Below are 27136 nucleotides of genomic sequence, written 5' to 3' on the forward strand. Positions count from 1 at the left end.
GGACACTGTGGGATTAGGGTTTGACTGGGGAGAGTTAGGATAAGACTATATCTGGGCAGGACACTGTGGGATTAGGGTTTGACTGGGGAGAGTTAGGATAAGACTATATCTGGGCAGGACACTGTGGGTTTAGGGTTTGACTGGGGAGAGTTAGGATAATACTATATCTGGGCAGGACACTGTGGGATTAGGGTTTGACTGGGGAGAGTTAGGATAAGACTAACTCTGGGCAGGACACTGTGGGTTTAGGGTTTGACTGGGGAGAGTTAGGATAATACTATATCTGGACAGGACACTGTGGGATTAGGGTTTGACTGGGCAGAGTTAGGATGAGACTATATCTGGGCAGGACACTGTGGGATTAGGGTTTGACTGGGGAGAGTTAGGATAAGACTATATCTGGGCAGGACACTGTGGGATTAGGGTTTGACTGGGGAGAGTTAGGATAAGACTATATCTGGGCAGGACACTGTGGGTTTAGGGTTTGACTGGGGAGAGTTAGGATAATACTATATCTGGGCAGGACACTGTGGGATTAGGGTTTGACTGGGGAGAGTTAGGATAAGACTATATCTGGGCAGGACACTGTGGGATTAGGGTTTGACTGGGGAGAGTTAGGATGAGACTATATCTGGGCAGGACACTGTGGGATTAGGGTTTGACTGGGCAGAGTTAGGATTAGACTATATCTGGGCAGGACACTGTGGGATTAGGGTTTGGGTTTGACTGGGGAGAGTTAGGATGAGACTATATCTGGGCAGGACACTGTGGGATTAGGGTTTGACTGGGCAGAGTTAGGATGAGACTATATCTGGACAGGACACTGTGGGATTAGGGTTTGGGTTTGACTGGGGAGAGTTAGGATAAGACTATATCTGGACAGGACACTGTGGGATTAGGGTTTGACTGGGGAGAGTTAGGATAAGACTATATCTGGGCAGGACACTGTGGGATTAGGGTTTGACTGGGGAGAGTTAGGATAAGACTATATCTGGGCAGGACACTGTGGGATTAGGGTTTGACTGGGCAGAGTTAGGATAAGACTATATCTGGGCAGGACACTGTGGGATTAGGGTTTGACTGGGCAGAGTTAGGATAAAACTATATCTGGGCAGGACACTGTGGGATTAGGGTTTGACTGGGCAGAGTTAGGATAAGACTATATCTGGGCAGGACACTGTGGGATTAGGGTTTGACTGGGCAGAGTTAGGATAAGACTATATCTGGACAGGACACTGTGGGATTAGGGTTTGACTGGGGAGAGTTAGGATAAGACTATATCTGGGCAGGACACTGTGGGATTAGGGTTTGACTGGGGAGAGTTAGGATAAGACTATATCTGGGCAGGACACTGTGGGATTAGGGTTTGACTGGGCAGAGTTAGGATAAGACTATATCTGGGCAGGACACTGTGGGATTAGGGTTTGACTGGGCAGAGTTAGGATAAAACTATATCTGGGCAGGACACTGTGGGATTAGGGTTTGACTGGGCAGAGTTAGGATAAGACTATATCTGGGCAGGACACTGTGGGATTAGGGTTTGACTGGGCAGAGTTAGGATAAGACTATATCTGGGCAGGACACTGTGGGATTAGGGTTTGACTGGGCAGAGTTAGGATAAGACTATATCTGGACAGGACACTGTGGGATTAGGGTTTGACTGGGGAGAGTTAGGATAAGACTATATCTGGGCAGGACACTGTGGGGTTAGGGTTTGACTGGGGAGAGTTAGGATAATACTATATCTGGGCAGGACACTGTGGGATTAGGGTTTGACTGGGCAGAGTTAGGATAAGACTATATCTGGACAGGACACTGTGGGATTAGGGTTTGACTGGGGAGAGTTAGGATAATACTATATCTGGGCAGGACACTGTGGGGTTAGGGTTTGACTAGGCAGAGTTAGGATAAGACTATATCTGGGCAGGACACTGTGGGGTTAGGGTTTGACTGGGCAGAGTTAGGATAAGACTATATCTGGGCAGGACACTGTGGGTTTAGGGTTTGACTGGGGAGAAGCATCTCTCGTGCTTCTATATCTGCATTGCTTGCTGTTTGGGGGTTTTAGGCTGGGTTTCTGTACAGCACTTTGAGACATCAGCTGATGTACGAAGGGCTATATAAAATAAACTTGATTTGATTTGGTCATCTATATGGGGCTGAGTTAGCATGTTGTCAGTAGGGTCACATCTCTAGGGGGCTGAGTTAGCATGTTGTCAGTCGGGTCACATCTCTAGGAGACTGAGTTAGCATGTTGTCAGTAGGGTCACATCTCTAGGGGGCTGAGTTAGCATGTTGTCAGTAGGGTCACATCTCTAGGGGGCTGAGTTAGCATGTTGTCAGTAGGGTCACATCTCTAGGAGACTGAGTTAGCATGTTGTCAGTAGGGTCACATCTCTAGGGGGCTGAGTTAGCCTGTTGTCAGTAGGGTCACATCTATATGGGGCTGAGTTAGCATGTTGTCAGTAGGGTCATCTATATGGGGCTGAGTTAGCATGTTGTCAGTAGGGTCACATCTCTAGGAGACTGAGTTAGCATGTTGTCAGTAGGGTCACATCTCTAGGAGACTGAGTTAGCATGTTGTCAGTAGGGTCACATCTCTAGGAGACTGAGTTAGCATGTTGTCAGTAGGGTCACATCTCTAGGGGGCTGAGATAGCATGTTGTCAGTAGGGTCACATCTCTAGGGGGCTGAGTTAGCATGTTGTCAGTAGGGTCACATCTCTAGGGGGCTGAGTTAGCATGTTATCAGTAGGGTCACATCTCTAGGGGGCTGAGTTAGCATGTTGTCAGTAGGGTCACATCTCTAGGGGGCTGAGTTAGCATGTTGTCAGCCGGGTCACATCTCTAGGGGGCTGAGTTAGCATGTTGTCAGTAGGGTCACATCTCTAGGGGGCTGAGTTAGCATGTTATCAGTAGGGTCACATCTCTAGGGGGCTGAGTTAGCATGTTGTCAGTAGGGTCATCTATATGGGGCTGAGTTAGCATGTTGTCAGTAGGGTCACATCTCTAGGAGACTGAGTTAGCATGTTGTCAGTAGGGTCACATCTCTAGGGGGCTGAGTTAGCATGTTGTCAGTAGGGTCATCTATATGGGGCTGAGTTAGCATGTTGTCAGTAGGGTCACATCTATATGGGGCTGAGTTAGCATGTTGTCAGTAGGGTCATCTATATGGGGCTGAGTTAGCATGTTATCAGTAGGGTCACATCTCTAGGAGACTGAGTTAGCATGTTGTCAGTAAGGTCACATCTCTAGGAGACTGAGTTAGCATGTTGTCAGTAGGGTCACATCTCTAGGGGGCTGAGTTAGCATGTTGTCAGTAAGGTCACATCTCTAGGGGGCTGAGTTAGCATGTTGTCAGTAGGGTCACATCTCTAGGGGGCTGAGTTAGCATGTTGTCAGTAAGGTCACATCTCTAGGGGGCTGAGTTAGCATGTTGTCAGTAGGGTCACATCTCTAGGGGGCTGAGTTAGCATGTTGTCAGTAAGGTCACATCTCTAGGGGGCTGAGTTAGCATGTTGTCAGTAGGGTCACATCTCTAGGGGGCTGAGTTAGCATGTTGTCAGTAAGGTCACATCTCTAGGGGGCTGAGTTAGCATGTTGTCAGTAGGGTCACATCTCTAGGGGGCTGAGTTAGCATGTTGTCAGTAGGGTCACATCTCTAGTGGGCTGAAAAAGCATGTTGTCAGTAGGGTCACATCTCTAGGGGGCTGAGTTAGCATGTTGTCAGTAAGGTCACATCTCTAGGGGGCTGAGTTAGCATGTTGTCAGTAGGGTCACATCTCTAGGGGGCTGAGTTAGCATGTTGTCAGTAGGGTCACATCTCTAGGAGACTGAGTTAGCATGTTGTCAGTAGGGTCACATCTCTAGGGGGCTGAGTTAGCATGTTGTCAGTAGGGTCACATCTCTAGGAGACTGAGTTAGCATGTTGTCAGTAAGGTCACATCTCTAGGGGGCTGAGTTAGCATGTTGTCAGTAGGGTCACATCTCTAGGGGGCTGAGTTAGCATGTTGTCAGTACGGTCACATCTCTAGGGGGCTGAGTTAGCATGTTGTCAGTACGGTCATCTCTATTGGGCTGAAATAGTATGTTGTCAGTAGGGTCACATCTATATGGGGCGGAGTCAGGGTCACAAAGCACATCTCTATTGTGGCATCAGAGTGAATGGATCCAGACTGAGCCTGTCCTGGATCCGACAGGATAATGGATCCAGACTGAGCCTGTCCTGGATCCGACAGGATAATGGATCCAGACTGAGCCTGTCCTGGATCCGACAGGATAATGGATCCAGACAGCCGGTTGCTGGATCTAGACAGGATAATGGATCCAGGCTGAGCCTGTCCTGGATCCGACAGGATAATGGATCCAGGCTGAGCCTGTCCTGGAGCCGACAGGATAATGGATCCAGACAGCCGGATGCTGGATCCGACAGGATAATGGATCCAGACAGCCGGATGTTGGATCCGACAGGATAATGGATCCAGGCTGAGCCTGTCCTGGATCCGACAGGATAACGGATCCAGACAGCCGGTTGCTGGATCTAGACAGGATAATGGATCCAGGCTGAGCCTGTCCTGGATCCGACAGGATAATGGATCCAGGCTGAGCCTGTCCTGGATCCGACAGGATAATGGATCCAGGCTGAGCCTGTCCTGGATCCGACAGGATAATGGATCCAGACAGCCGGTTGCTGGATCCAGACAGGATAATGGATCCAGGCTGAGCCTGTCCTGGATAAGACAGGATAATGGATCCAGGCTGAGCCTGTCCTGGATCCGACAGGATAATGGATCCAGGCTGAGCCTGTCCTGGATCCGACAGGATAATGGATCCAGGCTGAGCCTGTCCTGGATCCGACAGGATAATGGATCCAGACTAAGCCTGTCCTGGAACCGACAGGCTAATGGATCCAGACTAAGCCTGTCCTGGATCCGACAGGATAATGGATCCAGACTGAGCCTGTCCTGGATCCGACAGGATAATGGATGCAGACTGAGCCTGTCCTGGATCCGACAGGATAATGGATCCAGGCTGAGCCTGTCATGGATCCGACAGGATCATGGATCCAGACTGAGCCTGTCCTGGAACCGACAGGATAATGGATCCAGACTAAGCCTGTCCTGGATCCGACAGGATAACGGATCCAGACAGCCGGTTGCTGGATCCAGACATGATAATGGATCCAGGCTAAGCCTGTCCTGGATCCGACAGGATAATGGATCCAGACTGAGCCTGTCCTGGAGCCGACAGGATAATGGATCCAGGCTGAGCCTGTCCTGGATCCAACAGGATAATGGATCCAGACAGCTGGATGCTGGATCCGACAGGATAATGGATCCAGACTGAGCCTGTCCTGGAGCCGACAGGATAATGGATCCAGGCTGAGCCTGTCCTGGATCCGACAGGATAATGGATCCAGACAGCTGGATGCTGGATCCGACAGGATAATGGATCCAGGCTGAGCCTGTCCTGGATCCGTCAGGATAATGGATCAAGACAGCCATTTACTGGATCCGACAGGATAATGGATCCAGGCTGAGCCTGTCCTGGATCCGTCAGGATAATGGATCCAGACAGCCATTTACTGGATCCGACAGGATAATGGATCCAGACAGGATAATGGATCCGGCAGGATAATGGATCCGACAGGATAACGGATCCAGACAGGATAATGGATGCGACAGGATAATGGATCCGACAGGATAATGGATGCGACAGGATAACGGATCCAGACAGGATAACGGATCCGACAGGATAATGGATCCGACAGGATAACGGATCCACAGGATAACGGATCCGACAGGATAATGGATCCATACAGGATAATGGATCCATACAGGATAATGGATCCATACAGGATAATGGATCCATACAGGATAATGGATCCATACAGGATAGTGGATCCAGACAGGATAATGGATCCGACAGGATAACGGATCCAGACAGGATAATGGATCCAGACAGGATACCACCCGGCTGTAGTGTTAAGTGATCCCCATTTCCCTCCATATTCTATCAGTCCCGAGCTCCATACTTGTACGTACCAGGTTGAGCACACGACTGTTATCAATGATCCTTTTCCACTTGCTTCTTTTTCACCTTCGACCCTGACCCTTGTCCAGACTGCAACACACAGAGAGAAGGGTTAGACAGGATGATGGCAGAATGAGGGGCAGGCCCGCAGAACACACAGAAACACCAAGCAGACTGGAACTCTTCTCCACTAGTGTCCTAGACATGCTGAAAGAAAACCCTAAGGGTTCATTCACTACATCCAGCTGATTGTCATCACTCCATCATCAGGTTCATAGTCTGACCAGTAAACACCCACAGTCCAATGACATCACACTGACAGCAGGTCAGATTGAGCTCTCTGATTGGTTCACGATGAACTGAGCTGTCTGACAACCACACACCACAGCACTCTGAAGCACTCCACACTGCTAGTCTACCGTCTAGTGTCTACTGTCTAGTGTCTACCGTCTAGTGTCTACTGTCTAGTGTCTACTGTCTACCGTCTAGTGTCTACTGTCTAGTGTCTACTGTCTAGTGTCTACTGTCTAGTGTCTACTGTCTAGTGTCTACCGTTAGTGTCTACCGTCTAGTGTCTACTGTCTAGTGTCTACTGTCTAGTGTCTACTGTCTAGTGTCTACTGTCTAGTGTCTACCGTTAGTGTCTACCGTCTAGTGTCTACTGTCTAGTGTCTACCGTCTCGTGTCTACTGTCTAGTGTCTACTGTCTAGTTGGAACTCTCTCCACTACTAGTCTACCGTTAGTGTCTACTGTCTAGTTGGAACTCTCTCCACTACTAGTCTTCTGTCTAGTTGGAACTCTCTCCACTACTAGTCTACTGTCTAGTTGGAACTCTCTCCACTACTAGTCTAGTGTCTAGTTGGAACTCTCTCCACTACTAGTCTACCGTTAGTGTCTACTGTCTAGTTGGAACTCTCTCCACTACTAGTCTACTGTCTAGTTGGAACTCTCTCCACTACTAGTCTACCGTTAGTGTCTACTGTCTAGTTGGAACTCTCTCCACTACTAGTCTACCGTTAGTGTCTACTGTCTAGTTGGAACTCTCTCCACTACTAGTCTACTGTCTAGTTGGAACTCTCTCCACTACTAGTCTACCGTTAGTGTCTACTGTCTAGTTGGAACTCTCTCCACTACTAGTCTACCGTTAGTGTCTACTGTCTAGTTGGAACTCTCTCCACTACTAGTCTACCGTTAGTGTCTACTGTCTAGTTGGAACTCTCTCCACTACTAGTCTACCGTTAGTGTCTACTGTCTAGATGGAACTCTCTCCACTACTAGTCTAGTGTCTAGTTGGAACTCTCTCCACTACTAGTCTACTGTCTAGTTGGAACTCTCTCCACTACTAGTCTACCGTCTAGTTGGAACTCTCTCCACTACTAGTCTACTGTCTAGTTGGAACTCTCTCCACTACTAGTCTACTGTCTAGTTGGAACTCTCTCCACTACTAGTCTACCGTTAGTGTCTACTGTCTAGTTGGAACTCTCTCCACTACTAGTCTACCGTCTAGTTGGAACTCTCTCCACTACTAGTCTAGTGTCTAGTTGGAACTCTCTCCACTACTAGTCTACTGTCTAGTGTCTACTGTCTAGTGTCTACCGTCTAGTGTCTACCGTCTAGTGTCTACCGTCTTGTGTCTACCGTCTAGTGTCTACCGTCTAGTGTCTACCGTCTAGTGTCTACTGTCTAGTGTCTACTGTCTAGTGTCTACTGTCTAGTGTCTACCGTCTAGTGTCTACCGTCTTGTGTCTACCGTCTAGTGTCTACCGTCTAGTGTCTACTGTCTAGTGTCTACTGTCTAGTGTCTACTGTCTAGTGTCTACTGTCTAGTGTCTACTGTCTAGTGTCTACTGTCTAGTGTCTAGTTGGAACTCTCTCCACTACTAGTCTACTGTCTAGTTGGAACTCTCTCCACTACTAGTCTACCGTCAGTGTCTACTGTCTAGTTGGAACTCTCTCCACTACTAGTCTACCGTTAGTGTCTAGTGTCTAGTTGGAACTCTCTCCACTACTAGTCTACTGTCTAGTTGGAACTCTCTCCACTACTAGTCTACCGTCTAGTTGGAACTCTCTCCACTACTAGTCTACTGTCTAGTTGGAACTCTCTCCACTACTAGTCTACTGTCTAGTTGGAACTCTCTCCACGTCTAGTGTCTACCGTTAGTGTCTACCGTCTAGTGTCTACCGTCTAGTGTCTACCGTCTAGTGCCTACCGTCTCGTGTCTACCGTCTAGTGTCTACTGTCTAGTGTCTGCTGTCTAGTGTCTACCGTCTAGTGTCTACTGTCTAGTGTCTACCGTATACTGTCTAGTGTCTACTGTCTAGTGTCTACCATCTAGTGTCTACCGTCTACTGTCTAGTGTCTACTGTGTCTACTGTCTAGTGTCTAGTGTCTACTGTCTAGTGTCTACCGTCTAGTGTCTACCGTCTTGTGTCTACCGTCTAGTGTCTACCGTCTAGTGTCTACTGTCTAGTGTCTACTGTCTAGTGTCTACTGTCTAGTGTCTACTGTCTAGTGTCTACTATCTTGTGTCTACCGTCTAGTGTCTACCGTCTAGTGTCTACCGTCTTGTGTCTACCGTCTAGTGTCTACCGTCTAGTGTCTACTGTCTAGTGTCTAGTGTCTACTGTCTAGTGTCTACTGTCTAGTGTCTACTGTCTAGTGTCTACTGTCTAGTGTCTAGTTGGAACTCTCTCCACTACTAGTCTACTGTCTAGTTGGAACTCTCTCCACTACTAGTCTACCGTCAGTGTCTACTGTCTAGTTGGAACTCTCTCCACTACTAGTCTACCGTTAGTGTCTAGTGTCTAGTTGGAACTCTCTCCACTACTAGTCTACTGTCTAGTTGGAACTCTCTCCACTACTAGTCTACCGTCTAGTTGGAACTCTCTCCACTACTAGTCTACTGTCTAGTTGGAACTCTCTCCACTACTAGTCTACTGTCTAGTTGGAACTCTCTCCACTACTAGTCTACTGTCTAGTTGGAACTCTCTCCACTACCAGTCTACCGTCAGTGTCTACTGTCTAGTTGGAACTCTCTCCACTACTAGTCTACCGTTAGTGTCTAGTGTCTAGTTGGAACTCTCTCCACTACTAGTCTACTGTCTAGTTGGAACTCTCTCCACTACTAGTCTACCGTCTAGTTGGAACTCTCTCCACTACTAGTCTACTGTCTAGTTGGAACTCTCTCCACTACTAGTCTAGTGTCTAGTTGGAACTCTCTCCACTACTAGTCTACTGTCTAGTTGGAACTCTCTCCACTACTAGTCTAGTGTCTAGTTGGAACTCTCTCCACTGCTAGTCTAGTGTCTAGTTGGAACTCTCTCCACTACCAGTCTACCGTTAGTGTCTACTGTCTAGTTGGAACTCTCTCCACTACTAGTCTACCGTCAGTGTCTACTGTCTAGTTGGAACTCTCTCCACTACTAGTCTACTGTCTAGTTGGAACTCTCTCCACTACTAGTCTACTGTCTAGTTGGAACTCTCTCCACTACTAGTCTACCGTTAGTGTCTACTGTCTAGTTGGAACTCTCTCCACTACTAGTCTACCGTCAGTGTCTACTGTCTCGTGTCTACTGTCTAGTGTCTACTGTCTAGTTGGAACTCTCTCCACTACCAGTCTACCGTTAGTGTCTACTGTCTAGTTGGAACTCTCTCCACTACTAGTCTACCGTCAGTGTCTACTGTCTAGTTGGAACTCTCTCCACTACTAGTCTACTGTCTAGTTGGAACTCTCTCCACTACTAGTCTAGTGTCTAGTTGGAACTCTCTCCACTACTAGTCTACCGTTAGTGTCAACACCACACTACTCCATGATCATGGCGCAAACCTCAGTCTTTCCCCTCTGACCCTTAGAGCTCTCCTGCTCTGCCTTAGGGCCTCCCCGGGAGCGCTTGTTTCTCTTCCTGCCCTGTTTTTCCTTCCTGCCTCCTCCTCCTGCTTCTCCTCCTGCTCCTCCTACCGCTCCTCCTGCTTTCACCTCCTCTGTAGTAGCGGTAGTAGCAGCAGTAAAAGTAGTTGCCGTGGCAGCAATACGACGTACTACTTTCCTGATGACCTTAGGAGTGGAGGGGTATAAAGTCATGTTAGGACAGAGGAATGGGCATGGGGGGGTGGAGATGGGGAGGGGGGGGGGGGTGGAGATGGGGAGGGGTATAAAGTCATGTTAGGACAGAGGAATGGGCATGGGGAGGGGTATAAAGTCATGTTAGGACAGAGGAATGGGGATGGGGAGGGGTATAAAGTCATGTTAGGACAGAGGAATGGGGATGGGGAGGGGTATAAAGTCATGTTAGGACAGAGGAATGGGCATGGGGGGGTGGAGATGGGGAGGGGGGGGGGGGTGGAGATGGGGAGGGGTATAAAGTCATGTTAGGACAGAGGAATGGGCATGGGGAGGGGTATAAAGTCATGTTAGGACAGAGGAATGGGCATGGGGAGGGGTATAAAGTCATGTTAGGACAGAGGAATGGGGATGGGGAGGGGTATAAAGTCATGTTAGGACAGAGGAATGGGCATGGGGAGGGGTATAAAGTCATGTTAGGACAGAGGAATGGGGATGGGGAGGGGTATAAAGTCATGTTAGGACAGAGGAATGGGGATGGGGAGGGGTATAAAGTCATGTTAGGACAGAGGAATGGGGATGGGGAGGGGTATAAAGTCATGTTAGGACAGAGGAATGGGGATGGGGAGGGGTATAAAGTCATGTTAGGACAGAGGAATGGGGATGGGGAGGGGTATAAAGTCATGTTAGGACAGAGGAATGGGGATGGGGGGGTGGAGATGGGGAGGGGGGGGGGAGATGGGGAGGGGTATAAAGTCATGTTAGGACAGAGGAATGGGGATGGGGGGGTGGAGATGGGGAGGGGGGGGGAGATGGGGAGGGGTATAAAGTCATGTTAGGACAGAGGAATGGGGATGGGGAGGGGTATAAAGTCATGTTAGGACAGAGGAATGGGGATGGGGAGGGGTATAAAGTCATGTTAGGACAGAGGAATGGGGATGGGGAGGGGTATAAAGTCATGTTAGGACAGAGGAATGGGGATGGGGGGGTGGAGATGGGGAGGGGGGGGGGGGGGTGGAGATGGGGAGGGGTATAAAGTCATGTTAGGACAGAGGAATGGGGATGGGGGGGGGTATAAAGTCATGTTAGGACAGAGGAATGGGGATGGGGAGGGGTATAAAGTCATGTTAGGACAGAGGAATGGGGATGGGGGGGGGTATAAAGTCATGTTAGGACAGAGGAATGGGGATGGGGAGGGGTATAAAGTCATGTTAGGACAGAGGAATGGGGATGGGGGGGGGTGGAGATGGGGAGGATGGGCATGGGGGGGGAGATGTTCAGGTGATATCAGAAGAGGACAGGGTGAGGATGTAATAGGGGTGTGGGGGGTACAGCAGGGGGTACAGCAGTTACTTTTCGGGTGACAATGTTTCCATCCTCGTCTGTGAACTGCTCTTCTGTCACTGACTGCATTGGGATGTTTCTGGCCTGTTCTCCCTGAGGATGATATGGTACAGTAGGATCAGACCTGAGGGTAGTTTACCGGTCATCATTAGTTAACCTGAGGTTAGTTTACCTGTCATCATTAGTTTACCTGAGGGTAGTTTACCTGACGTTAGTTTACCTGACGTTAGTTTGCCGGTCATCATTAGTTTACCTGAGGTTAGTTTACCGGTCATCATTAGTTTACCTGAGGTTAGTTTACCGGTCATCATTAGTTTACCTGAGGTTAGTTTACCTGTCATCATTAGTTTACCTGAGGTTAGTTTACCTGACGTTAGTTTACCTGACGTTAGTTTGCCTGATGTTAGTTTACCTGACGTTAGTTTACCTGACGTTAGTTTACCTGACGTTAGTTTGCCTGATGTTAGTTTACCTGACGTTAGTTTACCGGTCATCGTTAGTTTACCTGACGTTAGTTTACCTGACGTTAGTTTACCTGAGGTTAGTTACCTGTCATCATTAGTTTACCTGACGTTAGTTTGCCTGATGTTGGTTTACCTGAGGTTAGTTTACCTGTCATCATTAGTTTACTTGACGTTAGTTTGCCTGACGTTAGTTTGCCTGACGTTAGTTTACCTGACGTTAGTTTGCCTGACGTTAGTTTACCTGACGTTAGTTTGCCTGACGTTAGTTTACCGGTCATCATTAGTTTACCTGAGGTTAGTTTACCTGAGGTTAGTTTACCTGTCATCATTAGTTTCCCTGACGTTAGTTTACCAGTCATCATTAGTTTACCTGAGGTTAGTTACCCTGAGGTTAGTTACCCTGAGGGTAGTTTACCTGAGGGTAGTTACCCTGAGGTTAGTTACCCTGAGGTTAGTTACCCTGAGGGTAGTTTACCTGAGGTTAGTTTACCTGAGGTTAGTTACCCTGAGGTTAGTTTACCTGAGGTTAGTTACCCTGAGGGTAGTTACCCTGAGGTTAGTTACCCTGAGGATAGTTACCCTGAGGTTAGTTACCCTGAGGTTAGTTACCCTGAGGGTAGTTTACCTGAGGTTAGTTTACCTGAGGTTAGTTACCCTGAGGTTAGTTTACCTGAGGTTAGTTTACCTGAGGTTAGTTTACCTGAGGTTAGTTTACCTGAGGTTAGTTACCCTGAGGTTAGTTTACCTGAGGTTAGTTTACCTGAGGGTAGTTTACCTGAGGTTAGTTACCCTGAGGTTAGTTACCCTGAGGTTAGTTTACCTGAGGTTAGTTTACCTGAGGTTAGTTTACCTGAGGTTAGTTTACCTGAGGGTAGTTTACCTGAGGGTAGTTTACCTGAGGTTAGTTACCCTGAGGTTAGTTTACCTGAGGTTAGTTTACCTGAGGGTAGTTTACCTGAGGGTAGTTTACCTGAGGTTAGTTACCCTGAGGTTAGTTTACCTGAGGTTAGTTTACCTGCCCTAGCGACATTAGCAACACAAAGCTCCATTTGCAAAAAGCACAGCCACAACATGACCCTGTAATACCACCACTCATCCAATAAACACACAGAACATTAAATGCCGAAGTCACATCAGATCAGCTTGGTAGAGGGACCCAGAGAAAACCACAGGTGGCGATGGTAACATGGAACTGAAAACACAAGCCAACATCAGCACAACACTATGCAAGCCATGATGAAAGACTGAGTTTAACTACGTATATTAGAATGATGCTAGAATGATCTGGAACAATGTGAGTGTGAATTCTCGCTGTGATATGAAACCTGTCAATACTTTGATGTTACAATGAAGACAGGCTAGGAAGTAGATGGATGTAAAACATGTCTACAGAGCTGGTGAGTGCTACTCTCATTCACTAGCTATTACCACATGGCCAGTAGCTACAGCTATTACCACATGGCTAGTAGCTACAGCTATTACCACATGGCTAGTAGCTACAGCTATTACCACATGGCTAGTAGCTACAGCTATTACCACATGGCCAGTAGCTACAGCTATTACCACATGGCTAGTAGCTACAGCTATTACCACATGGCTAGTAGCTACAGCTATTACCACATGGCTAGTAAATACAGCTATTACCACATGGCCAGTAGTTACAGCTATTACCACATGGCTAGTAGCTACAGCTATTAACCCAGTCAGCCAGTAGCTACAGCTATTAACCCAGTCAGCCAGTAACTACAGCTATTACCACATGGCTAGTAGCTACAGCTATTACCACATGGCCAGTAGCTACAGCTATTACCACATGGCTAGTAGCTACAGCTATTAACCCAGTCAGCCAGTAGCTACAGCTATTACCACATGGCTAGTAGCTACAGCTATTACCACATGGCCAGTAGCTACAGCTATTACCACATGGCCAGTAGCTACAGCTATTACCACATGGCCAGTAGCTACAGCTATTACCACATGGCCAGTAGCTACAGCTATTACCACATGGCCAGTAGCTACAGCTATTACCACATGGCCAGTAGCTACAGCTATTACCACATGGCCAGTAGCTACAGCTATTACCACATGGCTAGTAGCTACAGCTATTACCACATGGCCAGTAGCTACAGCTATTACCACATGGCCAGTAGCTACAGCTATTACCACATGGCCAGTAGCTACAGCTATTACCACATGGCCAGTAGCTACAGCTATTACCACATGGCCAGTAGCTACAGCTATTACCACATGGCCAGTAGCTACAGCTATTAACCCAGTCAGCCAGTAGCTACAGCTATTAACCCAGTCAGCCAGTAGCTACAGCTATTAACCCAGTCAGCCAGTAGCTACAGCTATTAACCCAGTCAGCCAGTAGCTACAGCTATTAACCCAGTAGCTACAGCTATTAACCCAGTCAGCCAGTAGCTACAGCTATTAACCCAGTCAGCCAGTAGCTACAGCTATTAACCCAGTCAGCCAGTAGCTACAGCTATTAACCCAGTCAGCCAGTAACTACAGCTATTAACCCAGTCAGCCAGTAACTACAGCTATTAACCCAGTCAGCCAGTAGCTACAGCTATTAACCCAGTCAGCCAGTAACTACAGCTATTAACCCAGTCAGCCAGTAGCTACAGCTATTAACCCAGTCAGCCAGTAGTTACAGCTATTAACCCAGTCAGCCAGTAGCTACAGCTATTAACCCAGTCAGCCAGTAGCTACAGCTATTAACCCAGTCAGCCAGTAGCTACAGCTATTAACCCAGTCAGCCAGTAACTACAGCTATTAACCCAGTCAGCCAGTAACTACAGCTATTAACCCAGTCAGCCAGTAGCTACAGCTATTAACCCAGTCAGCCAGTAACTACAGCTATTAACCCAGTCAGCCAGTAGCTACAGCTATTAACCCAGTCAGCCAGTAGCTACAGCTATTAACCCAGTCAGCCAGTAGCTATTAACCCAGTCAGTCAGTAACTACAGCTATTAACCCAGTCAGCCAGTAGTTACAGCTATCAACCCAGTCAGCCAGTAGCTATTAACCCAGTCAGTCAGTAACTACAGCTATTAACCCAGTCAGCCAGTAACTACAGCTATCAACCCAGTCAGCCAGTAGCTACAGCTATTAACCCAGTCAGCCAGTAGCTATTAACCCAGTCAGCCAGTAACTACAGCTATTAACCCAGTCAGCCAGTAGTTACAGCTATCAACCCAGTCAGCCAGTAGCTATTAACCCAGTCAGTCAGTAACTACAGCTATTAACCCAGTCAGCCAGTAACTACAGCTATCAACCCAGTCAGCCAGTAGCTACAGCTATTAACCCAGTCAGCCAGTAGCTATTAACCCAGTCAGCCAGTAGCTACAGCTATTAACCCAGTCAGCCAGTAGCTACAGCTATTAACCCAGTCAGCCAGTAGCTAGAGCTATTAACCCAGTCAGCCAGTAGTTACAGCTATTAACCCAGTCAGCCAGTAGCTATTAACCCAGTCAGTCAGTAACTACAGCTATTAACCCAGTCAGCCAGTAGCTACAGCTATTAACCCAGTCAGCCAGTAACTACAGCTATTAACCCAGTCAGCCAGTAGCTACAGCTATTAACCCAGTCAGCCAGTAACTACAGCTATTAACCCAGTCAGCCAGTAGCTACAGCTATTAACCCAGTCAGCCAGTAGCTACAGCTATTAACCCAGTCAGCCAGTAGCTACAGCTATTAACCCAGTCAGTCAGTAGCTACAGCTATTAACCCAGTCAGCCAGTAACTACAGCTATTAACCCAGTCAGTCAGTAACTACAGCTATTAACCCAGTCAGTCAGTAACTACAGCTATTAACCCAGTCAGTCAGTAACTACAGCTATTAACCCAGTCAGTCAGTAACTACAGCTATTAACCCAGTCAGCCAGTAACTACAGCTATTAACCCAGTCAGCCAGTAACTACAGCTATTAACCCAGTCAGCCAGTAGCTACAGCTATTAACCCAGTCAGCCAGTAGCTACAGCTATTAACCCAGTCAGCCAGTAGCTATTAACCCAGTCAGTCAGTAACTACAGCTATTAACCCAGTCAGCCAGTAGTTACAGCTATCAACCCAGTCAGCCAGTAGCTATTAACCCAGTCAGTCAGTAACTACAGCTATTAACCCAGTCAGCCAGTAACTACAGCTATCAACCCAGTCAGCCAGTAGCTACAGCTATTAACCCAGTCAGCCAGTAGCTATTAACCCAGTCAGCCAGTAACTACAGCTATTAACCCAGTCAGCCAGTAGTTACAGCTATCAACCCAGTCAGCCAGTAGCTATTAACCCAGTCAGTCAGTAACTACAGCTATTAACCCAGTCAGCCAGTAACTACAGCTATCAACCCAGTCAGCCAGTAGCTACAGCTATTAACCCAGTCAGCCAGTAGCTATTAACCCAGTCAGCCAGTAGCTACAGCTATTAACCCAGTCAGCCAGTAGCTACAGCTATTAACCCAGTCAGCCAGTAGCTAGAGCTATTAACCCAGTCAGCCAGTAGTTACAGCTATTAACCCAGTCAGCCAGTAGCTATTAACCCAGTCAGTCAGTAACTACAGCTATTAACCCAGTCAGCCAGTAGCTACAGCTATTAACCCAGTCAGCCAGTAACTACAGCTATTAACCCAGTCAGCCAGTAGCTACAGCTATTAACCCAGTCAGCCAGTAGCTACAGCTATTAACCCAGTCAGCCAGTAGCTATTAACCCAGTCAGTCAGTAACTACAGCTATTAACCCAGTCAGCCAGTAGTTACAGCTATCAACCCAGTCAGCCAGTAGCTATTAACCCAGTCAGTCAGTAACTACAGCTATTAACCCAGTCAGCCAGTAACTACAGCTATCAACCCAGTCAGCCAGTAGCTACAGCTATTAACCCAGTCAGCCAGTAGCTATTAACCCAGTCAGCCAGTAACTACAGCTATTAACCCAGTCAGCCAGTAGTTACAGCTATCAACCCAGTCAGCCAGTAGCTATTAACCCAGTCAGTCAGTAACTACAGCTATTAACCCAGTCAGCCAGTAACTACAGCTATCAACCCAGTCAGCCAGTAGCTACAGCTATTAACCCAGTCAGCCAGTAGCTATTAACCCAGTCAGCCAGTAGCTACAGCTATTAACCCAGTCAGCCAGTAGTTACAGCTATCAACCCAGTCAGCCAGTAGCTATTAACCCAGTCAGTCAGTAACTACAGCTATTAACCCAGTCAGCCAGTAACTACAGCTATCAACCCAGTCAGCCAGTAGCTACAGCTATTAACCCAGTCAGCCAGTAGCTATTAACCCAGTCAGCCAGTAACTACAGCTATTAACCCAGTCAGCCAGTAGTTACAGCTATCAACCCAGTCAGCCAGTAGCTATTAACCCAGTCAGTCAGTAACTACAGCTATTAACCCAGTCAGCCAGTAACTACAGCTATCAACCCAGTCAGCCAGTAGCTACAGCTATTAACCCAGTCAGCCAGTAGCTATTAACCCAGTCAGCCAGTAGCTACAGCTATTAACCCAGTCAGCCAGTAGCTACAGCTATTAACCCAGTCAGCCAGTAGCTAGAGCTATTAACCCAGTCAGCCAGTAGTTACAGCTATTAACCCAGTCAGCCAGTAGCTATTAACCCAGTCAGTCAGTAACTACAGCTATTAACCCAGTCAGCCAGTAGCTACAGCTATTAACCCAGTCAGCCAGTAACTACAGCTATTAACCCAGTCAGCCAGTAGCTACAGCTATTAACCCAGTCAGCCAGTAACTACAGCTATTAACCCAGTCAGCCAGTAGCTACAGCTATTAACCCAGTCAGCCAGTAGCTACAGCTATTAACCCAGTCAGCCAGTAGCTACAGCTATTAACCCAGTCAGTCAGTAGCTACAGCTATTAACCCAGTCAGCCAGTAACTACAGCTATTAACCCAGTCAGTCAGTAACTACAGCTATTAACCCAGTCAGTCAGTAAGTACAGCTATTAACCCAGTCAGTCAGTAACTACAGCTATTAACCCAGTCAGTCAGTAACTACAGCTATTAACCCAGTCAGCCAGTAACTACAGCTATTAACCCAGTCAGCCAGTAACTACAGCTATTAACCCAGTCAGCCAGTAGCTACAGCTATTAACCCAGTCAGCCAGTAGCTACAGCTATTAACCCAGTCAGCCAGTAGCTATTAACCCAGTCAGTCAGTAACTACAGCTATTAACCCAGTCAGCCAGTAACTACAGCTATTAACCCAGTCAGCCAGTAGCTACAGCTATTAACCCAGTCAGCCAGTAGCTACAGCTATCAACCCAGTCAGCCAGTAGCTACAGCTATTAACCCAGTCAGCCAGTAACTACAGCTATTAACCCAGTCAGCCAGTAACTACAGCTATTAACCCAGTCAGTCAGTAACTACAGCTATTAACCCAGTCAGCCAGTAGCTACAGCTATTAACCCAGTCAGCCAGTAGCTATTAACCCAGTCAGTCAGTAACTACAGCTATTAACCCAGTCAGCCAGTAACTACAGCTATTAACCCAGTCAGCCAGTAGCTATTAACCCAGTCAGTCAGTAACTACAGCTATTAACCCAGTCAGCCAGTAACTACAGCTATTAACCCAGTCAGCCAGTAACTATTAACCCAGTCAGCCAGTAGCTACAGCTATTAACCCAGTCAGCCAGTAGCTACAGCTATTAACCCAGTCAGCCAGTAGCTATTAACCCAGTCAGCCAGTAACTACAGCTATTAACCCAGTCAGCCAGTAACTACAGCTATTAACCCAGTCAGCCAGTAGCTACAGCTATTAACCCAGTCAGCCAGTAGCTATTAACCCAGTCAGCCAGTAGCTATTAACCCAGTCAGCCAGTAACTACAGCTATTAACCCAGTCAGCCAGTAGCTACAGCTATTAACCCAGTCAGCCAGTAACTACAGCTATTAACCCAGTCAGCCAGTAGCTATTAACCCAGTCAGTCAGTAACTACAGCTATTAACCCAGTCAGCCAGTAGCTACAGCTATTAACCCAGTCAGCCAGTAACTACAGCTATTAACCCAGTCAGCCAGTAGCTACAGCTATTAACCCAGTCAGCCAGTAACTACAGCTATTAACCCAGTCAGCCAGTAGCTACAGCTATTAACCCAGTCAGCCAGTAGCTACAGCTATTAACCCAGTCAGCCAGTAGCTACAGCTATTAACCCAGTCAGTCAGTAGCTACAGCTATTAACCCAGTCAGCCAGTAACTACAGCTATTAACCCAGTCAGTCAGTAACTACAGCTATTAACCCAGTCAGTCAGTAACTACAGCTATTAACCCAGTCAGTCAGTAACTACAGCTATTAACCCAGTCAGTCAGTAACTACAGCTATTAACCCAGTCAGCCAGTAACTACAGCTATTAACCCAGTCAGCCAGTAACTACAGCTATTAACCCAGTCAGCCAGTAGCTACAGCTATTAACCCAGTCAGCCAGTAGCTACAGCTATTAACCCAGTCAGCCAGTAGCTATTAACCCAGTCAGTCAGTAACTACAGCTATTAACCCAGTCAGCCAGTAGTTACAGCTATCAACCCAGTCAGCCAGTAGCTATTAACCCAGTCAGTCAGTAACTACAGCTATTAACCCAGTCAGCCAGTAACTACAGCTATCAACCCAGTCAGCCAGTAGCTACAATTATTAACCCAGTCAGCCAGTAGCTATTAACCCAGTCAGCCAGTAACTACAGCTATTAACCCAGTCAGCCAGTAGTTACAGCTATCAACCCAGTCAGCCAGTAGCTATTAACCCAGTCAGTCAGTAACTACAGCTATTAACCCAGTCAGCCAGTAACTACAGCTATCAACCCAGTCAGCCAGTAGCTACAGCTATTAACCCAGTCAGCCAGTAGCTATTAACCCAGTCAGCCAGTAGCTACAGCTATTAACCCAGTCAGCCAGTAGCTACAGCTATTAACCCAGTCAGCCAGTAGCTAGAGCTATTAACCCAGTCAGCCAGTAGTTACAGCTATTAACCCAGTCAGCCAGTAGCTATTAACCCAGTCAGTCAGTAACTACAGCTATTAACCCAGTCAGCCAGTAGCTACAGCTATTAACCCAGTCAGCCAGTAACTACAGCTATTAACCCAGTCAGCCAGTAGCTACAGCTATTAACCCAGTCAGCCAGTAGCTACAGCTATTAACCCAGTCAGCCAGTAGCTATTAACCCAGTCAGTCAGTAACTACAGCTATTAACCCAGTCAGCCAGTAGTTACAGCTATCAACCCAGTCAGCCAGTAGCTATTAACCCAGTCAGTCAGTAACTACAGCTATTAACCCAGTCAGCCAGTAACTACAGCTATCAACCCAGTCAGCCAGTAGCTACAGCTATTAACCCAGTCAGCCAGTAGCTATTAACCCAGTCAGCCAGTAACTACAGCTATTAACCCAGTCAGCCAGTAGTTACAGCTATCAACCCAGTCAGCCAGTAGCTATTAACCCAGTCAGTCAGTAACTACAGCTATTAACCCAGTCAGCCAGTAACTACAGCTATCAACCCAGTCAGCCAGTAGCTACAGCTATTAACCCAGTCAGCCAGTAGCTATTAACCCAGTCAGCCAGTAGCTACAGCTATTAACCCAGTCAGCCAGTAGTTACAGCTATCAACCCAGTCAGCCAGTAGCTATTAACCCAGTCAGTCAGTAACTACAGCTATTAACCCAGTCAGCCAGTAACTACAGCTATCAACCCAGTCAGCCAGTAGCTACAGCTATTAACCCAGTCAGCCAGTAGCTATTAACCCAGTCAGCCAGTAACTACAGCTATTAACCCAGTCAGCCAGTAGTTACAGCTATCAACCCAGTCAGCCAGTAGCTATTAACCCAGTCAGTCAGTAACTACAGCTATTAACCCAGTCAGCCAGTAACTACAGCTATCAACCCAGTCAGCCAGTAGCTACAGCTATTAACCCAGTCAGCCAGTAGCTATTAACCCAGTCAGCCAGTAGCTACAGCTATTAACCCAGTCAGCCAGTAGCTACAGCTATTAACCCAGTCAGCCAGTAGCTAGAGCTATTAACCCAGTCAGCCAGTAGTTACAGCTATTAACCCAGTCAGCCAGTAGCTATTAACCCAGTCAGTCAGTAACTACAGCTATTAACCCAGTCAGCCAGTAGCTACAGCTATTAACCCAGTCAGCCAGTAACTACAGCTATTAACCCAGTCAGCCAGTAGCTACAGCTATTAACCCAGTCAGCCAGTAACTACAGCTATTAACCCAGTCAGCCAGTAGCTACAGCTATTAACCCAGTCAGCCAGTAGCTACAGCTATTAACCCAGTCAGCCAGTAGCTACAGCTATTAACCCAGTCAGTCAGTAGCTACAGCTATTAACCCAGTCAGCCAGTAACTACAGCTATTAACCCAGTCAGTCAGTAACTACAGCTATTAACCCAGTCAGTCAGTAACTACAGCTATTAACCCAGTCAGTCAGTAACTACAGCTATTAACCCAGTCAGTCAGTAACTACAGCTATTAACCCAGTCAGCCAGTAACTACAGCTATTAACCCAGTCAGCCAGTAACTACAGCTATTAACCCAGTCAGCCAGTAGCTACAGCTATTAACCCAGTCAGCCAGTAGCTACAGCTATTAACCCAGTCAGCCAGTAGCTATTAACCCAGTCAGTCAGTAACTACAGCTATTAACCCAGTCAGCCAGTAACTACAGCTATTAACCCAGTCAGCCAGTAGCTACAGCTATTAACCCAGTCAGCCAGTAGCTACAGCTATCAACCCAGTCAGCCAGTAGCTACAGCTATTAACCCAGTCAGCCAGTAACTACAGCTATTAACCCAGTCAGCCAGTAACTACAGCTATTAACCCAGTCAGTCAGTAACTACAGCTATTAACCCAGTCAGCCAGTAGCTACAGCTATTAACCCAGTCAGCCAGTAGCTATTAACCCAGTCAGTCAGTAACTACAGCTATTAACCCAGTCAGCCAGTAACTACAGCTATTAACCCAGTCAGCCAGTAGCTATTAACCCAGTCAGTCAGTAACTACAGCTATTAACCCAGTCAGCCAGTAACTACAGCTATTAACCCAGTCAGCCAGTAACTATTAACCCAGTCAGCCAGTAGCTACAGCTATTAACCCAGTCAGCCAGTAGCTACAGCTATTAACCCAGTCAGCCAGTAGCTATAAACCCAGTCAGCCAGTAACTACAGCTATTAACCCAGTCAGCCAGTAACTACAGCTATTAACCCAGTCAGCCAGTAGCTACAGCTATTAACCCAGTCAGCCAGTAGCTATTAACCCAGTCAGCCAGTAACTACAGCTATTAACCCAGTCAGCCAGTAGCTACAGCTATTAACCCAGTCAGCCAGTAACTACAGCTATTAACCCAGTCAGCCAGTAACTACAGCTATCAACCCAGTCAGTCAGTAGCTACAGCTATTAACCCAGTCAGTCAGTAGCTACAGCTATTAACCCAGTCAGCCAGTAGCTACAGCTATTAACCCAGTCAGCCAGTAGCTACAGCTATTAACCCAGTCAGCCAGTAGCTACAGCTATTAACCCAGTCAGTCAGTAACTACAGCTATTAACCCAGTCAGCCAGTAACTACAGCTATTAACCCAGTCAGCCAGTAGCTACAGCTATTAACCCAGTCAGCCAGTAACTACAGCTATTAACCCAGTCAGCCAGTAGCTACAGCTATTAACCCAGTCAGCCAGTAACTACAGCTATTAACCCAGTCAGCCAGTAACTACAGCTATCAACCCAGTCAGTCAGTAGCTACAGCTATTAACCCAGTCAGTCAGTAGCTACAGCTATTAACCCAGTCAGCCAGTAGCTACAGCTATTAACCCAGTCAGCCAGTAGCTACAGCTATTAACCCAGTCAGCCAGTAGCTACAGCTATTAACCCAGTCAGTCAGTAACTACAGCTATTAACCCAGTCAGCCAGTAACTACAGCTATTAACCCAGTCAGCCAGTAGCTACAGCTATTAACCCAGTCAGCCAGTAACTACAGCTATTAATAACCCAGTCAGCCAGTAACTACAGCTATTAACCCAGTCAGCCAGTAGCTATTAACCCAGTCAGCCAGTAGCTACAGCTATTAACCCAGTCAGTCAGTAACTACAGCTATTAACCCAGTCAGCCAGTAGCTACAGCTATTAACCCAGTCAGCCAGTAGCTATTAACCCAGTCAGCCAGTAGCTACAGCTATTAACCCAGTCAGCCAGTAGCTATTAACCCAGTCAGCCAGTAGCTATTAACCCAGTCAGCCAGTAGCTACAGCTATTAACCCAGTCAGCCAGTAGCTATTAACCCAGTCAGCCAGTAGCTACAGCTATTAACCCAGTCAGTCAGTAACTACAGCTATTAACCCAGTCAGCCAGTAGCTATTAACCCAGTCAGCCAGTAGCTACAGCTATTAACCCAGTCAGCCAGTAGCTATTAACCCAGTCAGCCAGTGACTACAGCTATTAACCCAGTCAGGCAGTAGCTATTAACCCAGTCAGCCAGTAACTACAGCTATTAACCCAGTCAGCCAGTAGCTATTAACCCAGTCAGTCAGTAACTACAGCTATTAACCCAGTCAGCCAGTAGCTATTAACCCAGTCAGTCAGTAGCTACAGCTATTAACCCAGTCAGTCAGTAACTACAGCTATTAACCCAGTCAGCCAGTAGCTATTAACCCAGTCAGCCAGTAGCTACAGCTATCAACCCAGTCAGCCAGTAGCTACAGCTATTAACCCAGTCAGCCAGTAGCTACAGCTATTAACCCAGTCAGCCAGTAGCTACAGCTATTAACCCAGTCAGCCAGTAGTTACAGCTATTAACCCAGTCAGCCAGTAGCTATTAACCCAGTCAGTCAGTAACTACAGCTATTAACCCAGTCAGCCAGTAGCTACAGCTATTAACCCAGTCAGCCAGTAACTACAGCTATTAACCCAGTCAGCCAGTAGCTACAGCTATTAACCCAGTCAGCCAGCAACTACAGCTATTAACCCAGTCAGCCAGTAGCTACAGCTATTAACCCAGTCAGCCAGTAGCTACAGCTATTAACCCAGTCAGTCAGTAGCTACAGCTATTAACCCAGTCAGCCAGTAGCTATTAACCCAGTCAGCCAGTAACTACAGCTATTAACCCAGTCAGCCAGTAACTACAGCTATTAACCCAGTCAGTCAGTAACTACAGCTATTAACCCAGTCAGTCAGTAACTACAGCTATTAACCCAGTCAGTCAGTAACTACAGCTATTAACCCAGTCAGCCAGTAACTACAGCTATTAACCCAGTCAGCCAGTAACTACAGCTATTAACCCAGTCAGCCAGTAGCTACAGCTATTAACCCAGTCAGCCAGTAGCTACAGCTATTAACCCAGTCAGCCAGTAACTACAGCTATTAACCCAGTCAGCCAGTAGCTACAGCTATTAACCCAGTCAGCCAGTAGTTACAGCTATTAACCCAGTCAGCCAGTAGCTACAGCTATTAACCCAGTCAGTCAGTAGCTACAGCTATTAACCCAGTCAGCCAGTAGCTATTAACCCAGTCAGCCAGTAGCTACAGCTATTAACCCAGTCAGCAAGTAGCTACAGCTATTAACCCAGTCAGCCAGTAACTACAGCTATTAACCCAGTCAGCCAGTAGCTACAGCTATTAACCCAGTCAGCCAGTAACTACAGCTATTAACCCAGTCAGCCAGTAACTACAGCTATTAACCCAGTCAGTCAGTAACTACAGCTATTAACCCAGTCAGCCAGTAGCTACAGCTATTAACCTAGTCAGCCAGTAGCTATTAACCCAGTCAGTCAGTAACTACAGCTATTAACCCAGTCAGCCAGTAACTACAGCTATTAACCCAGTCAGCCAGTAGCTATTAACCCAGTCAGTCAGTAACTACAGCTATTAACCCAGTCAGCCAGTAACTACAGCTATTAACCCAGTCAGCCAGTAACTACAGCTATTAACCCAGTCAGCCAGTAACTACAGCTATTAACCCAGTCAGCCAGTAGCTACAGCTATTAACCCAGTCAGCCAGTAGCTACAGATATTAACCCAGTCAGCCAGTAGCTACAGCAATTAACCCAGTCAGCCAGTAACTACAGCTATTAACCCAGTCAGCCAGTAGCTACAGCTATTAACCCAGTCAGCCAGTAGCTACAGCTATTAACCCAGTCAGCCAGTAGCTACAGCTATTAACCCAGTCAGCCAGTAACTACAGCTATTAACCCAGTCAGCCAGTAGCTATTAACCCAGTCAAACAGTAGCTACAGCTATTAACCCAGTCAGCCAGTAGCTACAGCTATTAACCCAGTCAGCCAGTAGCTACAGCTATTAACCCAGTCAGCCAGTAACTATTAACCCAGTCAGCCAGTAGCTACAGCTATTAACCCAGTCAGCCAGTAGCTACAGCTATTAACCCAGTCAGCCAGTAGCTACAGCTATTAACCCAGTCAGCCAGTAGCTATTAACCCAGTCAGCCAGTAACTACAGCTATTAACCCAGTCAGCCAGTAACTACAGCTATTAACCCAGTCAGCCAGTAGCTACAGCTATTAACCCAGTCAGCCAGTAGCTATTAACCCAGTCAGCCAGTAACTACAGCTATTAACCCAGTCAGCCAGTAGCTACAGCTATTAACCCAGTCAGCCAGTAACTACAGCTATTAACCCAGTCAGCCAGTAACTACAGCTATTAACCCAGTCAGCCAGTAACTACAGCTATTAACCCAGTCAGCCAGTAGCTACAGCTATTAACCCAGTCAGCCAGTAGCTACAGCTATTAACCCAGTCAGCCAGTAGCTACAGCTATTAACCCAGTCAGCCAGTAGCTATTAACCCAGTCAGCCAGTAACTACAGCTATTAACCCAGTCAGCCAGTAACTACAGCTATTAACCCAGTCAGCCAGTAGCTACAGCTATTAACCCAGTCAGCCAGTAGCTATTAACCCAGTCAGCCAGTAACTACAGCTATTAACCCAGTCAGCCAGTAACTACAGCTATTAACCCAGTCAGCCAGTAGCTACAGCTATTAACCCAGTCAGTCAGTAGCTACAGCTATTAACCCAGTCAGCCAGTAGCTATTAACCCAGTCAGCCAGTAGCTACAGCTATTAACCCAGTCAGTCAGTAACTACAGCTATTAACCCAGTCAGCCAGTAGCTACAGCTATTAACCCAGTCAGCCAGTAGCTACAGCTATTAACCCAGTCAGCCAGTAACTACAGCTATTAACCCAGTCAGCCAGTAGCTATTAACCCAGTCAGCCAGTAGCTACAGCTATTAACCCAGTCAGCCAGTAGCTATTAACCCAGTCAGTCAGTAACTACAGCTATTAACCCAGTCAGCCAGTAGCTACAGCTATTAACCCAGTCAGCCAGTAGCTACAGCTATTAACCCAGTCAGCCAGTAACTACAGCTATTAACCCAGTCAGCCAGTAGCTATTAACCCAGTCAGCCAGTAGCTACAGCTATTAACCCAGTCAGCCAGTAGCTATTAACCCAGTCAGCCAGTAGCTATTAACCCAGTCAGCCAGTAGCTACAGCTATTAACCCAGTCAGCCAGTAGCTATTAACCCAGTCAGCCAGTAGCTACAGCTATTAACCCAGTCAGTCAGTAACTACAGCTATTAACCCAGTCAGCCAGTAGCTATTAACCCAGTCAGCCAGTAGCTACAGCTATTAACCCAGTCAGCCAGTAGCTATTAACCCAGTCAGCCAGTAACTACAGCTATTAACCCAGTCAGCCAGTAGCTATTAACCCAGTCAGCCAGTAACTACAGCTATTAACCCAGTCAGCCAGTAGCTATTAACCCAGTCAGTCAGTAACTACAGCTATTAACCCAGTCAGCCAGTAGCTATTAACCCAGTCAGTCAGTAGCTACAGCTATTAACCCAGTCAGTCAGTAACTACAGCTATTAACCCAGTCAGCCAGTAGCTATTAACCCAGTCAGCCAGTAGCTACAGCTATCAACCCAGTCAGCCAGTAGCTACAGCTATTAACCCAGTCAGCCAGTAGCTACAGCTATTAACCCAGTCAGCCAGTAGCTACAGCTATTAACCCAGTCAGCCAGTAGTTACAGCTATTAACCCAGTCAGCCAGTAACTACAGCTATTAACCCAGTCAGCCAGTAGCTACAGCTATTAACCCAGTCAGCCAGTAACTACAGCTATTAACCCAGTCAGCCAGTAGCTACAGCTATTAACCCAGTCAGCCAGTAACTACAGCTATTAACCCAGTCAGCCAGTAGCTATTAACCCAGTCAGCCAGTAGCTACAGCTATTAACCCAGTCAGTC

General features: G+C 47.2%; 1 protein-coding gene across 50 annotated transcripts in view; it reads right to left on the reverse strand.

Annotated features, from left to right (window-relative positions):
* The window catches only part of ank3b (ankyrin 3b), a 483498-nt gene that overhangs the window by 10544 nt on the left and 445818 nt on the right, over nt 1-27136 (reverse strand). For 46 of the 50 annotated variants that reach the window (XR_008761019.1, XM_055936209.1, XM_055936160.1 and 43 more), the window contains 3 exons: nt 11448-11531; nt 9861-10088; nt 6044-6122 (listed from right to left, as the gene is read on the reverse strand). The exons of 1 other annotated variant lie outside the window; for it this stretch is intronic. Coding sequence is in view for 48 of the 49 variants with exons in the window: in XM_055936209.1 (XP_055792184.1) it covers nt 6066-6122; nt 9861-10088; nt 11448-11531 (369 nt within the window). In the remaining variant the exon portion in view is untranslated. The remainder of the gene's footprint in view (nt 1-6043; nt 6123-9860; nt 10089-11447; nt 11532-27136) is intronic. 3 more of the 50 variants (XM_055936401.1, XM_055936393.1, XM_055936355.1) reach the window with 2 other exon arrangements.

The sequence above is a fragment of the Salvelinus fontinalis genome, chromosome 1 (assembly GCF_029448725.1).
Source record: "Salvelinus fontinalis isolate EN_2023a chromosome 1, ASM2944872v1, whole genome shotgun sequence".
Classification (NCBI taxonomy): domain Eukaryota; kingdom Metazoa; phylum Chordata; class Actinopteri; order Salmoniformes; family Salmonidae; genus Salvelinus; species Salvelinus fontinalis.